General features: G+C 43.0%; 5 protein-coding genes across 5 annotated transcripts; 3 read left to right on the top strand and 2 right to left on the bottom strand.

The window, feature by feature from the left end:
• Nucleotides 1–3090: 3090 nt before the first annotated feature.
• PCOAH_00035900 (Histone H3) lies at nt 3091–3501 on the top strand (the record flags this gene model as incomplete). The annotated part of the gene is made up of 1 exon (XM_020060381.1): nt 3091–3501. One exon carries the CDS (start codon nt 3091–3093, stop codon nt 3499–3501), a length of 411 nt encoding a protein of 136 aa, XP_019915991.1.
• Nucleotides 3502–3992: 491 nt separating this feature from the next.
• PCOAH_00035890 (Uncharacterized protein) lies at nt 3993–5065 on the bottom strand (the record flags this gene model as incomplete). Its single annotated transcript, XM_020060380.1, has 3 exons — nt 3993–4043; nt 4152–4472; nt 4647–5065. The coding sequence occupies 2 exons, from the start codon at nt 4745–4747 to the stop codon at nt 4202–4204; spliced, it is 372 nt and encodes a 123-aa protein (XP_019915905.1).
• A 2427-nt stretch (nt 5066–7492) lies between these two features.
• Nucleotides 7493–7847, top strand: PCOAH_00035880 (Uncharacterized protein; the record flags this gene model as incomplete). The annotated part of the gene is made up of 2 exons (XM_020060379.1): nt 7493–7584; nt 7715–7847. 2 exons carry the CDS (start codon nt 7493–7495, stop codon nt 7845–7847), a joined length of 225 nt encoding a protein of 74 aa, XP_019915751.1.
• Nucleotides 7848–8977: 1130 nt separating this feature from the next.
• PCOAH_00035870 (Transketolase) lies at nt 8978–10993 on the top strand (the record flags this gene model as incomplete). Its single annotated transcript, XM_020060378.1, has 1 exon — nt 8978–10993. The coding sequence occupies one exon, from the start codon at nt 8978–8980 to the stop codon at nt 10991–10993; it is 2016 nt and encodes a 671-aa protein (XP_019915605.1).
• A 768-nt stretch (nt 10994–11761) lies between these two features.
• PCOAH_00035860 (Transcription elongation factor SPT5) lies at nt 11762–15520 on the bottom strand (the record flags this gene model as incomplete). The annotated part of the gene is made up of 1 exon (XM_020060377.1): nt 11762–15520. The coding sequence occupies one exon, from the start codon at nt 15518–15520 to the stop codon at nt 11762–11764; it is 3759 nt and encodes a 1252-aa protein (XP_019915989.1).
• Between the last annotated feature and the right edge of the window lie 1625 nt (nt 15521–17145).

Genomic DNA, 17145 nt, shown 5'->3' with positions numbered 1-17145 from the left:
GGTTACTCTCCAGAGGTGGGGCAAACTTCCATGCACGTCACATATAACCAACAGCCATTTTACCGCTGTCAGCATGCAGGCGTATATCCACTTTCGAATGCGGCTGCGAGGGGATGGGGCTTTCCCAAAATTCTGAGCAGTTGTGCAAATTTTGCGAAAAGGGCCGCGGAAAAAAAAAACAAAAAAAAATACGGAATAAAATTGCCAACAGTGGCCATAAATTAACACTACATGTAGGAAGAAAAAAATAAAATCATAAGGGAAACTACCTTAACCGTGACTTTCCCCCCTTCTGGCTCGTTTCACATTTTCCTTTAAAAACCCACGGCGGGTAAGGCAACACCGTGCCTTCTACTGGGAGAGCCATCCCACGCACGCGAAACATGTAACGGCGTGAATCAACCAACAGAGGGCTTCACATCTGAACTGACTCATGGGATATTAACATGTTTTCACCACATGCGTGGCTGCACAGTATAGTTTGTCCCCTTCCCCCATCGTCTTCCCCCTTTTTTTTTTAAATAATTTTGTAAAAAATATCTCATGAACTTTTAAGGTACATTTATATGTCCTTCTTCTTTTCTTGCACCCCCCCTTTGGTTCATCCTTTTATTTTCCAATCAGTGTGGCCGATTGCCATGTTTGGCATTATGGACACCACGGCGACGTTCCAAAATAATCGTAAGGAGGAGAGCTCCCCATCTGCTAAATGTGGCGACAAGCGCGACAGTACAATGGAACACAAAATATGGAAAACCCAACTATACAACTCTTTTTAACCACCACTACGACCCTCCGTGTGTGTATTCCCTCTTGTGGCAGAAACGTCATAGAGGAGACACTACGCAGAGGTGAAATTGTGCGACCTCCCTGTTACATGTACATAACCAGGTGGGTTGTTTTATGTGAATGCCGACCGAACGGGGAAGGTAAAGGACCTGATCGGTGAAGAACCCCCATTCGTACGCACGTTCCTTCATTTGGTCTCTTTACGTGCATCGCTTAATGGGTTCATTTTTAAACGTGGCGGAGCACAACGATGAACTGGTGTTAGTACCCACATAGCTTCACCCCCTCGGTGCGCAGATAAGTTACACGTATTGACGAATAATTGTACCTGCGGAATGGCACACTATAGGTTGTGAAAAGGACCTACACTGCAACTGTGTGATAATATACACGCACGCAAATACGTATGTGAATGGAAACCCTTTCCGATCGCCCACTTCGCTTTGGTGCATCCTTATTTAATTTTCCCTTTCATGGGAAAATAAGCAGCCAGATTGGTACTGCCGATTATGACTTCTCTCTCCCCGTATGGAGAAAACAATTGCGAAGGGAAAGCACGACGGCGTTTCATGGTTTCCCCTTTCCCATGTGCATATTGCTGCTTATACGAACACCGGCTTCCCTGCACATTTCCAACAACTATGTTATTTCGTAAACGAGGCAAAGTTATAATATGTTCAACCTGGAATTCCGCCCCAAGGGTGTAAACACAAGTGAGACAAAGGAATACCTCAGTAATCCGCTTTAAAATGTTACACGTGAGCAAAAGTTTACCTTACTAAATGGCATATGCGTGCCACATTTGGTGTGATGCAACCCAGCTGTCCTTTTAACTTAAACTCTGGGGTATTTTTTTTTTTTTTTTTTTCCCTTTTTAACCGGCCATTTGACGAACGGTGTGGGAAATTTAAAGGGGCGATCCCCAGTTATCCGCAAATTGGAAGTGGCATCCTTCACATTTTTCACCATCGGGAGAAGCACGTGCGAATGTGCTGAGGCACAGTTGGCGAAACCGAAGCGACGCGGAATGGGGATACCTTTCCTTTCCCCGTTCCTACTTATTTGTTTTTTTTTTCCCCTTTCGTGTTGATGAAGCTTTGACCCAGAAAACTGCAGCTCGGCAGTTACCCCCAATGAGGGAGCAGTCCCCCGGGGGGGGCGAGCAGTTGGCGCACACATGCAAGCACACAGGAGTGCACAAGTGCAGCATTATACATACATATATATATAAACATATATATATATATTTACATTCACGTGCATGAGTATGCGCATTTTCCTGACCGCTCCACCGCTTGAACTTTTTCTTCACATTCCACGAAAGTAAGCATTTATAAATATATATATATGACGCACGTATAAGGTGTATATTCTTATGTACGTACATTTACATGTATGTGCTTGCGGTGGGCTGGTCGTCTTTTCCCCGGTGTGCATACGCAGAGGGATACGTATTCATTCGTACACGCGTGTGCGTGAGGAGCACATTTTTCGCGCGTCGGTGGGAAGTGCACTCAACCGGCGGTGCGCATATATTATCCATATGGCAAGCGCCTGCACACACATACATGTATGTATATATATATATGTATATATACATATATATATTTATGTATACGATATATGCTTTTTTTATGTACACCTTCACGTGCGTAGTCGCGCACACCCTCTTTTTCACTCCAAATAGCCATTTTCCCGCTGTGCACAATCGCATGATCATGTTTTTTTTTTTTTTTTTTTTTCCGCAAAATTGCAGCTTTTTACCTTAACAGTTCAGAAAAAAAAAAAAAAAAAAAAAATAGCAAATTGCAATAATGCAATAACGCGGCAAAGCTCGACAAATGTGGGAAGCGGAAAAGGCCTCCCTCCACTTGAACACTTCCACCACCCACATAAAGGCGCACATGCCACACGCGCATAAACGTACACTTCGCAATATATATATATTTACATGCGCGCAAAATAAAAATTTCCAAAAAGTGAAAAAAGGAAAAAAAAAATCGTCCAAAACGCTCACCATAATTTGCATACACCTTATATACGTATATATATGCTCTTTTTTTTGACTGCGGAATATTTTTTTTTTTTTTTTTTTTTTTTTTTTTACGCATCCTTTTGACATATACATATATTTTAAAATATTTGAAAGAGATTTATTTTATTTTATTTTCATTTATTTAAAACACACACACACGCCCAAGCACTTATAGCATATACTCACCCATACACTAATTATAGCATACACGCATATATATATATATATTTTTTTCGCTTAACTAAACTTACAATTTACTTGAAAAAATGGCACGAACAAAACAAACAGCAAGGAAATCCACCGCCGGTAAGGCCCCCCGAAAGCAGTTAGCCTCCAAGGCAGCGAGAAAGTCAGCTCCAATTTCTGCGGGTATTAAAAAACCTCACAGATATAGACCAGGAACTGTCGCCTTGAGAGAAATTAGAAGATACCAAAAGTCCACTGACCTTTTAATTAGAAAATTGCCATTCCAGAGATTGGTGAGAGAAATTGCACAGGACTACAAAACCGACTTGCGCTTTCAGTCATCTGCAGTCATGGCTCTCCAAGAAGCAGCGGAGGCCTACTTGGTTGGACTCTTCGAAGATACCAACTTGTGTGCCATTCACGCAAAGAGAGTTACCATCATGCCAAAGGATATACAGCTAGCCAGACGTATCCGAGGAGAAAGATCATAAACGCGTGTACTCCGCTTAGATAACAACACCTGTGTGTAAGACTCAACAGAGAGAAGCCCTCAAACCAGAACTTCTTTACTGCTCATTGGTTTTATTTTTTTTATAAAATGGGTACTCACCGGCCAAGTGTGTGCCTGCGTGTCGGCGTATGTGAGTGTGTACGACCTCCTACGCTTGTGGGTTCCCGTGCGAGAGGAGGGGTGGCATCTCTGGTGAACCCCTACATCCGCGTCCCACACACGTGTGCATATATATAAACATATACATATGCGGGCACATGTACATCCAACCTTGCTACCGTTTTTTTCTCATTATAGCATTCGTTTTACGTTTACACTTACATTTACACTTACATTTACACCTACATTTACACTTACATTAACACTTACATTTACAGTTTTAGGTTTTTTTTTTTTTTGCAAATTTTTAAGGCTTCACTAGAAGCCATTACCATATATGGGATAAACTTCAAAATTGGGAGGCGACCTTTCGAGGCTGTTTCTCCCGTCGCATAAAAGAAAAATGCGCAGTTTGCACGTTCACTTATGGTGTAGAAAGGATAAAAAGGTGTTGGGGAACTCTTTTCCCCCGTGCGCAACGGTCAAAGACAAGCTCTTTATAAACGCCAGTGACGCTTTAGAAAAGTGGACAAGTTGTATGCGGGTGCAACTGCGGAATGTCTCCCCGCCCCCCAGAGTCTTCACAACTTACGTAGCAACGGATATTTCTTTAAATACTCCTTTACCGTATCCTTATAATAGGGTTTCAGCGCCACAGCAGTTTGTATGTTTTCCGGGAACTCCGTCCAAATTTTGTACTTCAAACATGCGTCCTCTAAAATGGTGGAAAGTTTTTTTATTTCATTTGTGTCTTCTATCCGTAAGATGACCTTGTGCATGTTGTTTATTTTTTCCGCACAAAGGTACTCCTTCACCACTTGGTCTTCCTGATTTTCGGCAATGACGGCGACGCTGTTGGGAAGGGGGTGAAGAAAAGCGTCTGCCATGTGTTTGCGCGTTTATGAACGAACGCGTGCAGGTAAGTAGGCAACCAAGTAAGCATGCATCCCTACTACAACTGAACAAACAGAGATACTTTTTTGAAACACGCAGAAAAGGTTATCCCACTTGTGTGCAAAAGCTCACCACGCATGACATGCCTGGGCTATGACAGACCCCAGCGGCCATTTCTTATCCAAGATTTCCTTGTTCACCAAAATGTACTGGACTATTGGATTTTCCTGCATTGGGTTCTTTGCAAAATTCGCTTTTGTTTTGACTTTTTTTTGTGCCTACTTTTTATATTTGCCTTTGGGATGGCAGAAGTGTCGAATGAGCAGAAAGCGCCAACGGAGAGGGCCTGACGTGGAATGTACGTAGGGGTCAAGGACGAACTTTGCCTTACTGACTGGGTGATAGCTTTTTTTGTGAATGACCCCACTTAACAGGTGAATTGCAAATACACACACAAAAAAAGGGGGGATGGTAGGATTTCTCTTCGCGATAGGCAGTTACGGAAGGAGAGCAATGGAGTGTAGAACTACTTCCATTTTATTAACACGCTTATACACAGTTTATGTGGAGAAGAAATAAAATCTGAACACATCAGGCGAATTCTATCCCCGAAAAATTTACGTTGTTGCGAAAACGGGCACGTATAAATGGGTTTGGCGTGTGCACACTGGTACTGTGGTCGAAATTGCATTGTTCTGATGAAGCACCTCTACTGAACTTAGCTTCCCCTCCGTTCACTTCTTCCCATTTGTTCTACACAACGGGGAGTTGAAGGTGCCAAGAGGGAGGAACCAGATTAACCACACGAGCTGTTATTCGCAAAGCAGATATGATCAGAACTCCAATTGGGAAGATACCACCTACCGCGGTGTTGTCAGCTTCGTCATGCAGCTTTCACGTTTAATTAATGTACCCGTCCTACGTTAGTCTTTCAGGGCACATATGTGTAGTCTCCCTTCTGCACAATCCGTAAGAGCGGCCCGCTGGGTTATCCCCCGACATTGCTTCTTTTGTTTTCCTACTGCGATGACCCAATCATGTGTATATTCGCATAAGTTCCCACTACACACAAACGGAGGTTTGCTTCTACACCGCTGTTTGGAAAGCCGCTAAACGTTCTCGTTTTGTAACTACCCCCAGTTCAAACCTCATTGGGGTAAGAAGAATAGCAAGGAAGGGGAGGTGTAGTACCGTCAAATGGGTCCAACAAATTGTTTTGCGTCTTTCCCATTTTGACATATGGGCCATTTTCGCTACTTTTAAGCAACTTCGGTGAGGAGCATTCCACAACCCTACAGAGGAAAAAGACGCGAACTAACATCGCGGTGGGTACAAAAGTTCGTATGTTTTCTCTTCTCATGTGTGCCTACCAGTTATTTCACCAAAACGTACGTTATGCACATTACTTTTTCTACACCTTTGCTATCTTGCCCGATGGGTAACTAAGCACACTCCCATCCATTAGGAACTTTTATTTTTTTTAAAAAAATGGGGCTGTAAAGAGGAGGGAAAATGACAGTCACCCAGAGGAACTCCCCAACACGGTACAGAAAGAATTTCCAAAAAATGGAAAGGTGAAATTTTCTGACCGTTATAGTTATTCATAAGTTGTGTTCGACGTTGGAAAGGCCACCAGAATGATCCATTCTTATGGCAGAAATATGATCAGAAAAAAAAAAAGAATGTAAAAAGATCACCGTTCTGGTGAGATGGATCACTTCACCTCAAAGAAAGAAGCTAAAATATCAGTAGAACAAACGCGTTGTAAATTTGCTCATTTCCTCGAAAAATTTCCCATAGAGATTTTCGTAATGTGTTGGTCTTTTGCCTAAAGGTGGGTATGACCACCCTGGGGGTGATCGTGGTGGATCTGCTTCCTTTTTGAAATTATCGGGCAAGCAAACCTCGCAATCGGGTGAGCCACTACAAAGGGAGGGACACCTCCGTGTAGAAGTCCCGCAATACAAGCACTACATATGACGATAATTGGGGCGCCCTGCCTAGCAGTGAGGATTTTACGCACTCACCACAACTAGAAGGACCAGTTACGAACATACCAAAGTTGAGCCTTCAAGGGGGACAAAAACTTGGGTGATATCTTTCCTCCTAAATGGGTACTACTACGTAACCGCATATGGGAATATTCTAACCAGCGCAGAAGGAAAATAAGGATGCACACACAGGTATACGTATTTTACGCTCTGTTCTTATTCCTCGTTCATTCCTTTTCGTGTGCATTCCCTTTGGCTGTTTTTTTTACTAAAATGTGTCATTACTAAATGGGGGAGGACCCTTTCAAAGAGAGCAATCGGACTTACTACATATTATGTAATGGCCTAACTAAGGTGCGCCTCGGGTGTTTTAAAAAGGAATCCCCAAAATGGGCAATCTTTATATTTTTCTTTATGCCTGTTGCGTGGTGATCAATTGGAACGGATTGCACAACTCTTCCAATCTGCGTCACCCTGTGGATGACTCGCCTTTAGAACGAATAAAAAATGTATACAACGTAAATGTATCGAATGGGCCATATCAATTTTGATGAGTGTATCCCCATGTGTACGTAACACTAGGATAAAATAAGGAGAAAAAGTCGACGTGTTAAAAATGCGCTAACGTGTAGATAATCAAAAAGGGGAAAAACATAAAATGGTAACCTTTCGCTGAGTTAATTTGTATTTCCCGTGAGGACGTCCCACATTTTTTTTTTTTTTTTTTTTTTTTAAAATTGCAAGTTAAGCTTTTTCGTAACTACTGCTTTTTCTTTTCTTCTTCGTTTGAAATGCATACATGACGGCGTACACTCGTCCACGCGAACAACCAAAATGGTGAAATAGGGATATCCGTTTACACGTACAAACGGATGCGCATTTATTTTGACGCACTTCGTAGGTTTGGCGAACTGCCCACTCAACGCAAGGTTTCCTTGTATTCCTATTTTTGCAATTCTTTTACCAAGCGGGAGAAAAACTTTTATCATGGCTGGGACACATGACCTCATTACACAGTATAAAATTGGAGCGCCCCAAACGAGCGGGGGGGGTGGGATGCAAAACATTCCGCGTATGTTGTGCGGTGTGTAGGGACATTTGTATACACCTGTGGCATATTACATGTGCTGCGCTAGCCTTGGCAGGAAATACAAAAGAGGAAATGCAAATCGCTTCTTTTTCTTCTTCCCCCACTAACCGACTCTGCAGCATTATCGAAGTAAATTGCCTATCCGAAAACCACAGCAATATTTTGTACAAGTGTTTGTCGAGCGATGAGTCTTTGAAGCAAAATGAAATGTACAAACAGGTGAACATATCTGGAAGCCTCATAAAAATGTAATGCGCGAAAGGAAGTAAAAAAAAAAAAAAAAAAAAAGAGGGAAAGATAACAAAACTATAGGCAAAAAGAAAAACCACATGGAAAATTGCCTCCACGTCCCTTTTGCCGAATTCCTGTTTCATTTTACGCGCCGTTTGCATGTGCTTACCCACGTCGCCTGGAAACTTCTCCCGGCATGTGCGGCGTAGTTACGCGCTCGACGTGGCCACCAGCGGGGGAAAGATAAGTTTCTTTGCTTCTTTATTTGTATCTTTATTTGTATGCTTGTTTGCTTCTTTGCTTCTTTGCCTGCATATTCTTCCTTTTTTTTTTTTTTTTTTTTTTTGCCACGCGTACACCGTGTACACTTGGCACTTGCGTACGCCCCTCATCTGTACAAGCGCAAACCACGAAGTAAAAAAAAAATATTGCCGGTTCTATATACTTGTATGTGCGTAGGTTTTGTGTGTAAGTATGATTGGCATATGCCACGCGGTTGCGCCGTTCAGTTTGTATTTTTTTTTTTGTGTCATTGTTGGGCGTTTTGCTTCTCGTCGCTTCGATTCACTTTGCTTCATTTCGTTTTGCGTTCCTTAATTTGCTTTTTTTTTCACCTGACCCTGGAAGGTGTTTTTTTTTATCACATTTTGCCTTAACCATTTTTATGATTTTCCATTTTATTTGTTTCCTTCGTTTTATCATACATTCTGCATTTGCTCATACGGATGTGTATAAGCAGGCGGTACTTTACGCAGCACCTACGTTGGTATGTCGTACACTCCGCGTGTATGACGCGAAAAAAAATTGACTACATGTTGCCTTCTTACAAACGGAGAGAGCAAACCAAAACGCGCGTGTACCCATTTGCGCAACACCACATAAGCATAGCATGCATACCTGTTTGTACATTTTTTTTTTTTAAATTCCCCCGATTTGCTTCCGCAGAGAATTGCAGAGCAGCACGTGCGAGGATATAAGGTACAAAGCGAAAAACATTTACGACTATTTGCATTTTTTTTTCAAAACGGTCGAAACGTTTACCTGACGGGAGGTGCAAAATAGTACAGCGGGAAGGAGAAGCATCCCAGCGGCGGACCACCTATCGAAACAGTTCACAGTTCTCCGCGTGGCCAGTCCCCCGTTCCAACAAAATGAACGGCCCAATTGACCAGAAATGTATAAACGAAATTCGCATGTTGTCGGCGGAGCTGCCGCTGAAAGCCAACAGTGGGCACCAGGGAGCGCCCATCGGGTGTGCGCCTATAGCACACATTTTGTGGGCCTACGTAATGAACTACTACAATGAGGACACCAACTGGATGAACCGGGACAGGTTTGTCCTTTCGAACGGACACGCCAGTGCACTCCTGTACACCATGCTTTATTTAACCAAGCAAGGATTAACCATGGAAGATTTGAAAAACTTCAGACAGTTTGGAAGTCTAACCCCAGGTCACCCAGAGAAACATATCACCAAAGGAGTGGAAGTTACAACTGGCCCACTAGGACAAGGAGCATCCAACGCAGTTGGGATGGCCATCTGTGCACATAACTTAGCAGAAAAATACAACACAAAGGAATTTCCCATTTTTGATAATTATGTATATGCCATATGTGGTGATGGCTGCATGCAGGAAGGAGTATTCTGTGAAGCCGCTTCCCTTGCTGGACATCTTGGATTAGGAAGATTAATCCTTCTATACGATGACAACAAAATAACCATCGATGGGAACACAGAGTTGTCCTTCACGGAAAATATAGAGAAAAAATTTGAAGCCTTAAAATGGGAAGTCAGAACAGTACCCAATGGAAATACTGACTTTGAAGGCATATTGAAGCAAATCGAGGAAGCGAAAAAAAACACAAAACAGCCTTCATTAATTATCGTGAAGACGTCTTGTGGGTATGGGACGAAAGTAGAGGGGACATGTAAATCCCACGGATTAGCATTAAAGGAAGAAGATTTAAAAAAAACGAAAGAACTTTTTGGTTTAGATCCGGAGAAGCAATTCCACATTTCGGAGGAAGTACAAAAGTTCTATGAAAATATTGTACAGAAAAAGAAGGAAAATTATCTCAAGTGGAAAAAAATGTTTTCCGATTTTACAGTGCAGTACCCAGAGAAGGCACAAGAAATTACTAGGAGATTTTCCAAGGAGCTTCCCCACAATTGGGTCGAAGTGTTACCAAAGTATACCATTACAGATGTTCCCGCTGCTACTAGGAATCTGTCTGGTGTCGTCTTAAACTGCATTAATAAGGTTCTACCCGAGTTGATTGGCGGAAGTGCAGACTTGACAGAGTCTAATTGCACCGCCTTGAAGGAAGAAAAAGACATAACCAAAGAATCCTTTGCAAATAAGTATATACGATATGGGGTAAGGGAACATGGAATGGTGGCCATCACGAACGGAATATATGCCTATGGAGGATTCGAACCCTTCTGTGCAACTTTTCTAAATTTCTATACGTACGCATTTGGTGCTTTAAGATTAGCCGCCTTGTCTCAGTATCACATTTTTTGTATAGCAACCCATGACTCAGTCGAATTGGGGGAAGATGGACCAACACACCAACCTGTTGAAGTTTTGGCCTTACTTAGAGCCACTCCTAATTTGAATGTAATTAGGCCAGCAGACGGGAATGAAGTGTCAGGTGCTTATTTGTGCCACTTTAAGAACCCCAAAACTCCTACCATTGTTGCGTTGTGTAGAAATAAAGTGCCCCATTTGAAGAACACCTCGGCAGAACAGGTCCTAAAGGGAGCCTACATTCTGGAGGACTTCGACCAATCGAATAACAAGCAGAAGGTCATCTTAGCTGGATGCGGTTCGGAATTGCATCTCTGCTTCGAGGCGAAGAATATTCTAACGAAGGAGCACAATTTAAACGTCCGTATTGTGAGTTTTCCTTCGTGGAATTTATTCAAGCAACAGTCTGAGGACTACCAACAGTCGGTCATGATGCACCACGATGGGAAAGTTGTTAGGTTCTACATAGAACCTGCTTCCACCAACGGGTTCGACACCTACTTTAATGTCTACCTGGGCATCAACCAGTTTGGTTACTCGGCCCCGAAGAACAAAATATGGGAGCACCTCGGTTTTACACCAGAGAACATAGTTTCGAAGGTGTTGGCCTTTATAAAGGCGCACATGCACGCGTAACGGTGGTAGCGATCCTCGTGGTGATGGCACCGGTGCAGCGTTCGCGCCATACAGTCAGCCCCCCATCATTGTACATTTTATTTTTTAAAGTACACAAAATGCACAGTTCATTAACCCCACTTGAATTAACGCTTTCTTTTTAAAAAAAAGAAAAAAAGAAAAACAAACGTCCATATTTGTTGTGCTTCACATTATTACATAGAATGAACGTTCATTCCACCCCATCCTTCTTTTAAGTAGCTGCAAACGTGGCCGCAGTTGCCTTGCCACCTTCCCATGGGGGTGACTAGCTAAAAAAAACTCAAAAACACTGTAGCAAAATGCGTTAAAAGTATATTAATAAAAAAAATATAGTATTAGTAGAGTAGAATAATGAGGAAGCGTGCCATCTTGATAATGGCTTCCGAATATGCACCCTACTTTTTTTCCAGCCCTTTCCGCTTAACCGTCCTCTACAAGCTTCTCTCTGACATTCCTGCCTCCGTTTACTATATCAATGAAATTGCTTCATCACGTGGGCAGTCCACGGTGGGTAAGACCCCCGGAGGAAACTTCCAACGGTTAGCATGCTAACATGTTAAAGGGTTAACACCACGTAAAAAAAAAAAAAAACGATCGGGAAAAACAATGTGTACAAATTGGGGAAAAAAAGGAACCGTGATCTTTTGAAGATATGCGTTCAGCACGCACATGTGACAGCGTTGGAGTGGGTGGCTACTAGGCTTCGGACAGGGATGCCCTTGTTGCGATCGCGCGTTTGCCTGGCCCTCACGGGAACTGCCTTTTAAACAAAAAAACATTCCTCACGTTGTAAGTAGATATGCCCTGCGTGGTATTCACCTGGATGTCCTCATTCTGTATGTTCAGAACGGTGCCTTCGACGACCTTACCCTCATCCACGACGAGCACTTGGTCGTTTATTCTGTTTGGCTTCAAAGGAATCACAGCATCAGACACGATGCTAAAGGACGTTTTCTCGGTTGCTATTTTTAGTATGGTATACAAGCTCTTCTTCATCACCTCTGTGACTCTCCCAATTTCGTTGTAAAAGGGTCCCGGGGTTATAACCTTTATCATAATTCCTTCGACTAACCAAAGTGGAGACTCCTTTTCTTCATTGTTTTTGTGTCGGTGTGTGTCCAAGAAATTAGATGCATTGGTAAAGCCAGAGTTGTTCACCCCACCATTAATGCCACCAGTGCCTTGGGGATCATCCCATTTTCCTAGCCCCTTGGAGGAGGTGCTGTTTTTACCGCCTCTTCTCATGCTATCGTCATACCTTTGGTTTGTATTCAAATTGTGGGAACCGGGTCCTGTCTCGTACTGTCCATTGATCAATTCTTCCGCCGTGTTGTTCTTTCTGGTGGTACCTTTTTTGTAATCCTCATTAAATCCTCCCCCCCTGCTATGTGGTTCGTTAAAATTAGTCGGATCACTTGCTCGCCCATTGTGATGGTAATTATAACTGGTGTTCCCGTTTGGGTGATTTTCGTGTGACGTTCTGCCCCAGTTTCCTTCGAAGGTTTTCTGCTCGTGCGGCAGTGGAGGGGGCGGATGCTGGTGGCTGCTATTCGTTCCTTTCCACCCGTTCGATTGGTTCCACGGGGCAGAATGGGAAGAAGCGTTTACGCCATTTGGGGCGCTTGCATCTGGGTGGTGACTTCCCCTCCAGCGTTCCTCCTCGTAGTTGCCGCCGAACTCGTTTCTGTGCCAGTCGGTGCTCTTCCTGCCGCTTTCGCTGTGGAGGGAGGACTCATACCCGATCCGGTCATACCTAGGGCTTCTGTCACTGGTGTTTCTCCACCTTGGGGAGGTGTCCAGCCCGTTGGAATATCTATCCTCCGTGATGGTGTAATGGTCCTTGAACGAATCCGCAATGGCGCATTCGGTTTTTTTCTGCCTTATGGTCTTGGGCTTAATCTTCAAGAGGAGAGTAAACTCGTCCCGCTCAGCATCTATGACGTCTCCGAGGAGGCCCTTATAAACCCCACTTAATATTTTCACTGTTTTTCCAATGAAGGATTGGTAGGTATTATTCCTTCTGGGGAGCATACTGCTGTTCGTTCGGAAGAGATTATTGTGTGTAACAATTCTTTTCTTTTCATTTGGGTTTCCACTGAGTATGCAGTTATCACTGTCCAGGACGACAAACCCGTTGTCCTCCACTTTCTTGTTGATCTTAGCGAACACTTTATTCTTCCAGATGTAGTTCACCACGGCAACTTTATTTTTGTGTATCCCTCTGACGATTTGTATGACATCCTTCGATTGGATAATATTTCCATTTTCGTCTTTGCACACTTGGCCAATGGCAGACCGCTTAGAGGTGATGGTACCAATTGTGGTGTGCAAAATTGTGTTATGGCTTGTTAACACTCGAATGTGTTTGTTCTTATCGATGTAGGTTAGTATACCAATTTGTCTGTCACTCAGTTCTATTAAATCACCGATGGAGAATCCGTTAAGGGAGTTGATTCCACCGAGTCCTTCATTGCTTATATGCTCACAGGAGGTGAGATCTTGAATGGAAGAACGAAATTCGGTATTCAACGAGGGAGAAAAAATAAGCGCAACGTTTTCTCTATAATCGAGCAAAGAAATGAGTCCACTCTTCCCTTTATGAATTCCATTGATTACGGTTACGTTATCCCCCTCGAGGAAATATTTCGTCACATCAGTTGGGAGGAATTTAAAATTTTTTGCTAAGTTATCCGGATTTATGGTTAGCACATTATCACTCACATTTGTTATAGTCCCAATCAGGTTGTACAATTCTCCCTTCATAATTTTCACCCTTTCCCCCTTCTTAAACAGGTGTAGAGAATTCTTATTAATAAAAGCTTTGGTGACGTGGAGGTTGATTTCCTCCTCGTTTGTGTTATTTCTGTTGAAGTCTCGAATTTCCGTTAGGGTTATGTTTGCATTTTCCGATAGGAGATATTTTATGTTCATTTTTTTTAGTAGGTAGCCATTTTCTTCAAAAATATTATTTTGATATTTTATCGTTCCTGGGTAAGGTCCATGTTCAATGACTCCTCCTGTTTGTTCGACTTCCTCTCGATCGAACAGCTTTTTTAATGGCCTTTCTTTTTTTTTCTTCCTCCTAATTTGTAGCGCTTCATCTAGCATTTGCAGCTCTCCATTTGGTACTGTCGTAGCATTTGGTACTGTTGTAGCGTTTGGTGCATTTGGCACGGTTGGTACGGTTGGTGCATTTGACACATTTGGCACTGTTGGCACAGTTGGTGTACTTTTGGTATCCCCCCCTATTACTGACCCTGCTGGGATGATGGCCTTGCTGCTGCCATGCTTGTTCAAGTTTGATTTACTATCCCCCATGTTGGAGGACTGATTCTTCGCATTTTTTTGATCCGACGTGGATGAGGGTCCTTTACCCGTGGAGGGATTAGCCAAACTTGCGTTGGAGTTACTACCCTTCTTATAATCGTTGTATTTATCATATTCAATTCTTGGTATTAACCTCACGATAGCATAAATGCCCTTTTCGTGTACCTCAAATATTTGCCCTATATCGTTCATGTAAATTCCTCTCTTAATACGAACATATTCATTCACCTTTGGGATGATCACTTTGGAATGACACATGGAAAAAATGGACGTCAACTCTTGCACTGGTACAATGGATATCTCATTTAGGTTAATAAACTTGAACCCTAAGAGGAACCTTTTTAACATGTATAGACTTTCCGCCTCTACATATATGTATCCTTTCAAATTTCCCGAAACGTAGACCCCCTTAATGTTAAAATCGTTGTCTTTTAACTTCATGTACTTGTAGTAAATTCCCATGGCTACATTTCTCTCTACTCCATTTTTGAATAATTTTATTAGCCACATTTTGGGACTATCAAAAGAGGTCAAACATTCCCCTTCGTCGAAGTAGTCTTCATCTTCTGACATGTCCTCATCTGTTAGCGTCTCCCCATCTGTGAGGCCATCTTTCATTTCCTTCTCATGTTCATACCGTTGAGATAGCTTGTTAATGGTCTGAGCTAAATGGTTCGTTCCACTTTTCAGCTTCATTTCGTACATTTTTTTCCTTTCCATCTTTTTTACTTCTTCGAATTCATCTACGTAGGAGCTGGCGTATTCTTCCTCCTCATCGTCGCCTACCTGCGCCTCCGTATCCAGGAAGGTCGACAGGTACCTCTTCTTGGACAGCTTTCTTTTTTTCAGCCCACTCAACCCTCTTGTTCTGCTGCCCTTTCTTTCTCTGTAGTCCTCCTCGTCATCATCATAATCGTCACTGTCATCACTATCATCATCATCGTCATAAATGTCGTCCTCCTCATCCGCTTCATCATCCAGATAGTGAGGCCTGTGCTTCTTATCTTTTTTTCGCTTTCTGCGTGCTGCCCCTTTGGAGGGTTTGTTAACCTGATTATCAGCAGCGTTATCGACGCCCGCCGCAGTTTGCCCCCCATCCTGGGGGGATCTTTCACCCTCCTTCACCTCCTCATCGTCGCCGCTGAACAGTTCGTTTCCCTCCACACTTGACCCGCTCATGTTGTTCACCTGGGTGGAGCAGAGGGGAAAAACGCTTGAGGGTCCGGCCCGCTTTTAAAAATAGGTAGCCCTCTTCCCCTCTGCACTGTAAATATATGTACGCATACACGCTACGTTATTATCGTAACGCCGCATACAGGGGGGTGGGTTAGATAAATGCGCTCCCCCAGCAGATCTGCACGTGCATGTTAACCTTCCCGCAGGAGGTACTCAAACTATGCAGACGAATTAAAAAAAGAATAAAACGGGAGGAACCTTAAAAAATTGCGCCTCTCCACTTTTGCAAAAGCTTCACGTGGCGAAATGCCAAACGGAAAAGCAATCAAATGGGTATGCAATCAACTGGGTAGGTAGTCAAATGGGTAGGTAGTCAAATGGGTAAGGCGTCAAATGGGCACGCCGTCAAAAGGATAGGTAGTATCGTGGAAACACTGTCACATGAAAAAAAATAATCACATAGGCACGAAACTGCAACGCAGGTGAATGCCAACAGGGGCATTTCAGCGAATGCGCAAATGGGCAAAAACGTCGGGAACAAGTTGCGGGCTTGATGCAAATTTATTACTGTATCAATTTGGCAAATCCCGGGAAAACACCTTCACTTCAGTGCATATGTCACACGTTATGTAAAATTGTATACGCATAGCATATATGTATTTTAATGCATATGCCAATATACAAGGGCGAACGAATTGCATGCCGCACGGTCCATCTTTGCTGCACTCAATTTGTAGTCCACTCGAGCATTTCCTTTTTTACTGCGCCGTCATGCCCTTAAAAAAAAAAAAAAAAAAAATCGGTATTATACATTTATCATTTTTTCTTTTCTCCCGTTTTGTAACCCCTCAATTTTGATGCAACGTTTTTTATTTTTATTTTTATTTTATTTATTTATTTTTTTTCTCTCCAGTGCGCGTGAAAACGAAACAGCCGTTTGTTTGCTAAAAACGGGGGAGCCACAATGCGCTGTTTTTTTTTTTGCAAGCTGTTTCACAGAGGGGAACTGGTAACCCTGTGTGCATCTAGTCACTCGTACAAATGGTAGCATGCTCGTATACGCGTTTATACAGGTGGGTACCCCGTGGAAAAGGTACATCTTCATGTGACCACACGTGGTAGAACGTCCCCTACACATTCTCACCCTTTCAGCCGCCTGATTGGACATAAAAAATACTTAAAGGGCACAATAGTCTTAACAGTATTCTTTCATCGCACATAAAGTATTAAAAAATAATAATTAAGGGTAATCAGCAATAGGGGGGAAATTCATCCCTGTGCGTTCTTCCCCACCCTGAATGAGTTTTCCTTTCCGGAAAGAAGTGGCAGAAAGGTTATAGTCGTGCGCGTATTTGGTCTCCGTACTGGAGTTGCGAAGTGGACATCCCAACTGAGCCTTTACGCCAAGTACGTAAGTGAGGATGTAGGGGAAAACGTTTATCCCTGGTTGTAGACCCCGACACGATCCCCAGTTTATATGACATAACGAACGCGCAACTGAAACCAACGGAGGATGTCCATCGCGTTGGCGGAAGACAGAACAGCTTTGCCATGCAGACGGGGCAAATATACAAAAATGTAAACCTGACTGCGCAACTGCATTGTGGTGATGCTTCTTCCACACAATA

Source organism: Plasmodium coatneyi, chromosome 11 (genome assembly GCF_001680005.1).
Source record: "Plasmodium coatneyi strain Hackeri chromosome 11, complete sequence".
NCBI classification, from domain to species: domain Eukaryota; phylum Apicomplexa; class Aconoidasida; order Haemosporida; family Plasmodiidae; genus Plasmodium; species Plasmodium coatneyi.
Note: the sequence above shows the minus strand (reverse complement) of the source record. Positions and strands in the feature narration are given on the sequence as shown.